Raw genomic sequence first — 6,979 nt, forward strand, 5'->3', positions numbered from 1 at the left:
TCTGACAGCGTCCCCGCGCCTGCAGTCCGTGCGGCCCCGGGCGCAGGTTCCCAGGGGCGCCGGTCGGGGGAAGCCGGGGCGCCCCCTCCCCAGGACCCCGGCCAGGCGCCGCGTTCAGACAAAGGGGCGGGAGATGGAGATGCTTCCGTGACAGCGCCCGGCGGCCGAGGAGGAGGAGGAGGACGAGGGCTGAGGGCTCCGGTGGCGCGGCCCCAGGTCCGGGCGCTCACAGGCCCGCGCTGAGCGGCGGCGGCGCGGGGACGCAGGGGCCAGGCGGGAGGCGCCCAACCCGGAGGCCCGCGGAGCGCCCGTTCCGGGCCGGGACCCCGGCCGCAAGCTCGCTCGCTCGCTCGTTCCCGGCCACCTCGCGGGGCTCGGCCGCTCCGTCGCTCCCCGGGCCGCCCGCGCCGCCCCCGCCCGGCCGCCGCGCAGCGACCAAGTGTGCCATCGGGCGGGCGCGGAGGCGGCGTCTGCTCCCACCCTCGAGATCACATGGTGACCCCCGGCAGCCAATGCAGTGGACGCTAGGACCCTGCGGGACCCCGGGCGCCGCGACTGCACCGGCGCCGCTGCATTATAAATACTTCTCCAAAATGCGGCGTAGCTCCCTGCGCGCGCCCCGGCCGCCCGTCGCCTCCGCCCCGCGCTCCTGAACAGCCGCCGCCGCCGCCGCTGCCGCCGCCGCCGCGGGTCCGAGGGCGCCGCGCCCTTGCCCTGGGCCCGGGCTGAGCCCGCCCGCAGCCCGGCCCGCGTCCCTGCGCTGCGCCGCCCGGCCGGGTGCATGCATTGTGGGCCTCCCGACATGGTCTGCGAGACGAAGATCGTGGCCGCCGAGGACCATGAGGCGCTGCCGGGGGCCAAGAAGGACGCGCTGCTCGCCGCCGCCGGCGCCATGTGGCCCCCGCTGCCCGCCGCTCCTGGGCCGGCCGCCGCCCCCGCCGCGCCCCCGCCCGCGCCGGGCCCCCAGCCCCTCGGCGGCACGGGGGGCGCGGAGCTGCCGGAGGGGCGCGGCGTGTACATCCGCGAGATCCGCGCGGCGGAGCAGGAGGCGGCGCGCCGCATCTTCTACGACGGCATCATGGAGCGCATCCCCAACACGGCCTTCCGCGGCCTGCGGCACCACCCGCGCACACAGCTGCTCTACGCCCTGCTGGCCGGTCAGTGCGCGGGGACCCCGCGGGGACGGCGGGGTCGGGGCCGCGGCCGGCCGGGCGCACCCCCACCTGCCGCAGTCTGCGCCCGCCCGGCCCTCTGGTGACGCGCGCGGGACTTCCTCCGGCCCGCTCGCCCCCGCCTCGGGCCGGGGCCTCATCCTAGGACGGAAGCGGACCCCCGCCCCCCCTCGTACGCGCGCGGACACGCACCCGCGCGTTCTGCGGAGGCCCGGGGCGAGGTGGCCCCCAGCGCTGGGGCCGGCCCGGGCTCCCGGCCAAGGCGCGCCGGGCGGGGGCGTGGGAACCAGTGCGGGCCAGGTGCAGGGGCTGCGGGCGGGGAACTGGGGTCTCCAGCTGCGTCCCCTTCCTGGTCATCCCTGGTGGGGGCGGGGTGACGGCAGGTAGCGCCCGCTGCCGAGGCCCAGCGCCTGGCGCGTGTAACTATATATAATCCGTGGGGCGGGGGAGGCTGCCTCGGCGGCTCTGAGCGCTAATTTATGAGGGGAAGACAGCCGGCTCCCTGGGGTTCCGGGGGAGGGTGTGCGCTGAGGATGCAGAGCGAGGGGCAGTGGGCCCTCACGGTGGGCGGCCCCGACAGGGGCCTTGGGGCTTTGCCCCTTGAGGCTCTGTCGCGAGAGGGTGGTTCTCCCCATTTCAGAAGTGAGGAGCTTGAGGCTGGGGGGTGGGACTTTCCCAAGGTCACGCAGCAGAGGCACTTTCACTGCAGGCACGTCTGCATCCCGGTAGCCTAGGCTGGAAGCAGTTTCCCCCTGGCCCCTGTCCTCGCAGCACCCAGAGGCTGGCCCAGGGAGGGCTCTTGGCTGGGGCCCTCCTGCTGGAAGGCGGGGCCCCCACTTCCCAAGGGTGGGACGGCCTGCAGGTGCCTGGCCAGGCAGCTCTTTGGCACCCTCCCCCGCCCCGCCCCGTGTGGGCCAGGCTGTGGACAAAGCCCCTTCCCCAGCTAGCGGGCCGGGGCGATGGGCAGGGGCCACCCCTCAGTAGCCCTGTCCTGGGCTGTGCCCGCCAGCTATTGAGGGCAGCCTGCCGAGAGGCCACTGCGGTGCTCAGCATATTAAGAAATCCTATGATGTCAGGTTATAAAGGTAACGTGTCCGATGGTGAGAAGTTTGATAATAGGGAAAAGTAGAAGGAGCAGCTGTGATGTTCTTTGCTCTTCCGGAGAAAACAGGCCTGGCGTATTTGGCATGGTCTCTCCTCTGCGCATGTCCCTAACTGGCTTATTTACCAGGGGGCTGGTGGGCCTGGGTCCGTCTCCCCCGCGCTGGTCTGTGGGGCCATCCCCGCAGGCTCTGCCCCACCGACCACTCACCGGGCGCCACCTCTCCCCGCAGCGCTCTGTTTTGCCCTGACCCGCTCGCTGCTGCTGACGTGCCTGGTGCCAGCAGGGCTGCTGGGCCTGCGCTATTACTACAGCCGGAAGGTGGTCCTCGCCTACCTGGACTGCGCGCTACACACAGACATGGCCGACATTGAGCAGTATTACATGAAGCCCCCTGGTGAGTCCCCGGGGGTCTCTGGACTCCTCCTCCCCCCTTCTCCCTCCTGCCCTCCTCCCCAGCCCCTCCTTCTGGCAGAGCTGCCCCCAGCGCAGCAACCTCGGGGCGGGCCTGGGGCAGGGGCTGGGCACAGGTCAGCCTGGGCTGGGGCACCCCCGTGACCCGAGCCTTCTGGGTGCCCAAGGGCTCTGGCCGCAGGCTGGCAGGCGCTGGGGTTGGCAGGACTAGGCCCTCTCCGCTGAGTATGGCCGGGCTTCCGTCCTGTGTCTTCTGAGGGCAGGGCTCTGAGTGGCCTGAGCTGGCCCTGGGCCATGGTGTCCTGGCCCTGCTGTTTGTGCTGCCCTAGTGCTTCATGGGGGGAAGAGGGTCTTTCTCACCTCTCTCCGGTCCTGTTGGGCGTGCCTTGTTGGATCCTGGGCCGGCCTGGAATGCTAGGGACCTGTGTGGCAGAGGATCACATGGTGGGGAGAGGGCAGAGGTCACTCTGGGGGAATGAGGACCCTAGGAGAACAGGGGTCCCACTTCTGGTCTCTGGGCCACTTAGTAAGCCCAGGGTCTCGCCCTGGCCTTCTGTAGAGGGAGGGGCTGGGACCTGGTCTGGAGCCATTCTTTACTCTCCAGGCTGGCCTTGAGGCAGGGTGGGTCCTGGGAGGCAGGGTCCTGCTTTTCTCCATGCCTGGAGCTGGGGCATGAGGGCCTTCCAGGTGCAGGAAGGTCCCTGAGGAGAGGGACAGAGTGCCCCTGGTTGGTTAGGGTCTAGCAGCATCCTGGTGAGTGCCAGGGAAGGGCAGTGGGGACAAGAGAGGCAAGGCATCCCGGGACAGGGGTGACGCGCTCTGGCCCGGCCAGCTCCTGCGCTCTGGTGGTTGGTCTTTTCCCCGCCCCGAGGCTGCCTGGCTGGCCTTGGGCACCTTTGGTTCTCCTTGACCCTTTCCCAAGCCCAAACAAAGCATCTTATCAGCCTCCATGGAGCTCTGGCTTCAGCCTGGCTCCCCCCAGGACGGGAGGGGACAGAAGCGTGAGACCCACCGGGCATCAAAGCCCAGGCTGCAGGAGCAGAAGAGGGGTTGGGGCCCAGCGTGGCCCTGCCCTCTTTGGAGTGCAGTGTCCTTGGGTGTGACATGGGGGGCAGGGCCCTGCTCGCCCCTCCTGAGATGTCTGGTGGGTGTGCAGGAAGATCCTACAGGGGCAGAGAGGCTGGACAGCGGCTGGTGGGGCCGTGCTGGACTCGTGGGAGCTGCTCCCGCAACGGGGGAACCGAGGCCTGGGGAGGCACGAGGCTCCCAGGACTGTGCTGACCTCTGACCTGGGCCTGGGCAAGTGGGGAGAGCCCGAACTCCCGGACAGTGGGCAGGTCCGCCGGTGGAGGGGGCGGTCAGCTCCTTCCCCAGCTCAGGCCACGTGCCCGGTCTCAGTCTCGGGGTCTGACGGTGAAGGAGACCGGAGACTGCCTGGCAGAGCCGACGGCCTGATGGGGGCCACGTTGCCAGATGTGGTAGAGGGGGACCCCCAGGCGTAAGGCGGTAGAGTGAAGAGTTCTTCTGGGTGGGGGTCCGGGGAAGGAGCGTTAGCCGGGGAGGGTTTGGCTGCTGCAGGAGCAAGGCTGGGGCGGGGGCCTGGGGGGTGGCTGGTGGGAGAACATGGCAGTGGAGGCTGGCGTGGCCGCGGGTACGGCGTGTGCAGGTTGGGCTCCTCGGAGCAGGCACTGCCCCCTGGACTTGCCTCCTGTAGCCCCTGGCCCTGGGTCCCCAGAGGAGATGGCTCTCCCCGTGGCCTGTGCCCTGCAGGCCTCTCCCCTCTGGTCTTCATCCCTCTGTCCCTCTTGCTCCCTCATCTCCCTGAGGTCTTCCTCCTCCTCCTCCTGCCCTGCGTGGAGCCGCGATTGGTCTGGGCCGGGGGTGGGGACGGCTGGCCTGACCACAGGGCTGGCTGCCCAGCCTCAGGCCCAGGGTCAGGGTGGCTCCAGGGCTGCTGCAGGCAGCAGGCAGATTGGGCCTGGTTCCCTCTGCCCAGAGGGCTCTGCCGGGGTGGCTGTGTCATGCAGTAGCGCCAGTGGCCCTGACCGCCCCGTTCCCCGCAGGCTCCTGCTTCTGGGTGGCCGTGTTGGATGGCAACGTGGTGGGCATCGTGGCAGCGCGAGCCCACGCGGCGGACAACACGGTGGAGCTGCTGCGCATGTCGGTGGACTCACGCTTCCGTGGCAAGGGCATCGCCAAGGCGCTGGGCCGTAAGGTGCTGGAGTTCGCCCTGGTGCACAACTACTCTGCCGTAGTGTTAGGCACGACAGCCGTCAAGGTGGCCGCCCACAAGCTGTACGAGTCGCTGGGCTTCAGGCACATGGGCTCAAGTGACCGCTACGTGATGCCTGGCATGACCCTCTCGCTGGCCGAGCGCCTCTTCTTCCAGGTCCGCTACCACCGCTACCGCCTGCAGCTGCGCGAGGAGTGACCGCCACCCACCTGCCCGCTGTCCCGCCCACCGCCCCATCCACCTGTGCCCTCCTGCCCGCCGCCCGGGCTGCTTTCAGACGCTCACCTTGGCGTTTGTGTTGGGTTTTTCCTTTTTCGGCACCACACGGTTCTTTGGCTGGTTCTTGGGGGGGTGCGGGGCCGTTGCTCATCCGTAACACCTGGCGAGGTGGGTTGTTCCCAGCCACGCACCTTGCCCTCCCCAGTCTGCCGGGGCCGCGTCCTGAGGAGTGACAGCGTGGACCACCGCGAGCCCACGCAGCTGCCCGGCTCTGGCGCGAGGGGCCCCTTCCAGCCCACCCCCGGGGTGGGGGTGGGCCCAGCCTTGCCCACCAAGCACAGAGCCTCTGTAGCGAGGCCCCCGCTCAGCAGACCCCTGGCCACCAGCCAGGCGGTGGCTCAGCCATCAGTCCCCAGCAGGCGTGGCCTGCTGCACCGGTCGGCCACTGCCCCACGGGGCGCTGAGCTGGCTGCGGGCCCACTTTGCTCTGTGCATGCTGAGGATGTGGCCTGGCCGCAGCATGCCGCATGCCCACAGCCTCCCGCCCCCTGCCCTGCCTGGACTGGACCCAGACTGGTGAGCGCCCCCACCCCCAGCCTCTTGGGAGGCCTGACTGTCCACCTTGCCCCTTGCTTCACCCAGTTCAGCTCTGCTTTGACATCGGATCACCTGTCTTTCCTTTTGGTACCTGCCCCTCCTTTGCCCGGGCTTTGCTGATGGGTGGCATCGCCCAGGTGTGGTTCCCATGGCAACATGTTGTACAGCTGTGGTCAGGGCCCTTCAGGAGAGCAGGGTAGGAGGCAGTCATGGGGTCATCTCTCCCCCAGTGCCAGCTTGATCCTGGTGGCCTCCCCCAGACCTCCCTGAGGACCTCCTGCCTTGCGGCTGACGGGCTCTGTCCTGTGAATCTTACCAACCCAGGCTGCTGCCTGCACCACTGAGCCCGCAGCTTCTCCCAGCCTGAAGCCGACCTATTTTTTAATAAGTTATTTAGACAGAATAGCACTCTGCATGACTTTAATTCTTGGGACAAAACGGTAGTTTATACCTTAACACACACACACACACACACACACACACACACATCTGTGTGGTCTAGAATGCACTATTTCTGGCCCAGTTGGGTGGGGTGGGTGGCCGGGTGGGTGGAGGGTTTCAGTTTGGAATCTGGAGGGAGACCCTGACTTAACATAATTTCCCCCCAAAGAGCATTCCTGCTTTGCGAGGAGGCTCCGGGCCACCTCTGTCGAGCTCTCGTGTTGCAGGACGGAGGGCAGGATGGGAGCAAGTTCCTGGTGGCCTTCCAGGGCAGGAGGCTCTGGGGGACCAGTGCCTCCACCCTCTCCTTCTTGAGGTCTCAGGCAGCGGCCTTTGGGTGCGGGGGCGGCCCAGAGGGGGAGAGGAAGGTGGTGGTTGGCAGTGCCTGCATGTCCAGCTGTAAGCCCAGACCTCGCCTGGTGGCAGGGGGGCAGAGATGCCCGACAAGACCCCCTTATTTGGGGATTTGGGGGAGGGGAAAGTGGCAGGCGTCACGGGCCACTGAGCTGGGTCCCATGTGCGGGACCGTGGAGGGAGCATTCTTAAAGAGGCGCTTTGGAAATAAGCAGATGGACGGAACAAGCCTAGTTTCCTGAGGGGCCTTTTGTGCTGTCAGCAACTGAGATATTTGCAGAACATTGTACAGACCCCGTGCTCCCCTGTACATTTCTCCCTGGTGGCGCCCGGTCCCTACTCGGGGATGGGAATTTTGTAGACTGTACAGAAATCGGCACCCTATTTTCTTGCAGCTCTCAGATTTTGTTAATCTGGATTATACAGACAGACGTAAAGTGTTTTAGC

The 6,979-nt window shown here is 67.8% G+C and overlaps 1 protein-coding gene across 1 annotated transcript; it reads left to right on the forward strand.

The window, feature by feature from the left end:
- Positions 1 to 781: 781 nt before the first annotated feature.
- NAT8L (N-acetyltransferase 8 like) lies at positions 782 to 6,979 on the forward strand (the record flags this gene model as incomplete). The annotated part of the gene is made up of 3 exons (XM_082642096.1): positions 782 to 1,157; positions 2,507 to 2,671; positions 4,752 to 6,979. The coding sequence occupies 3 exons, from the start codon at positions 782 to 784 to the stop codon at positions 5,117 to 5,119; spliced, it is 909 nt and encodes a 302-aa protein (XP_082498222.1). The 3' UTR covers positions 5,120 to 6,979.

Source organism: Mesoplodon mirus (genome assembly GCF_964341445.2).
Source record: "Mesoplodon mirus genome assembly, chromosome: 2".
NCBI classification, from domain to species: Eukaryota; Metazoa; Chordata; class Mammalia; order Artiodactyla; family Ziphiidae; genus Mesoplodon; species Mesoplodon mirus.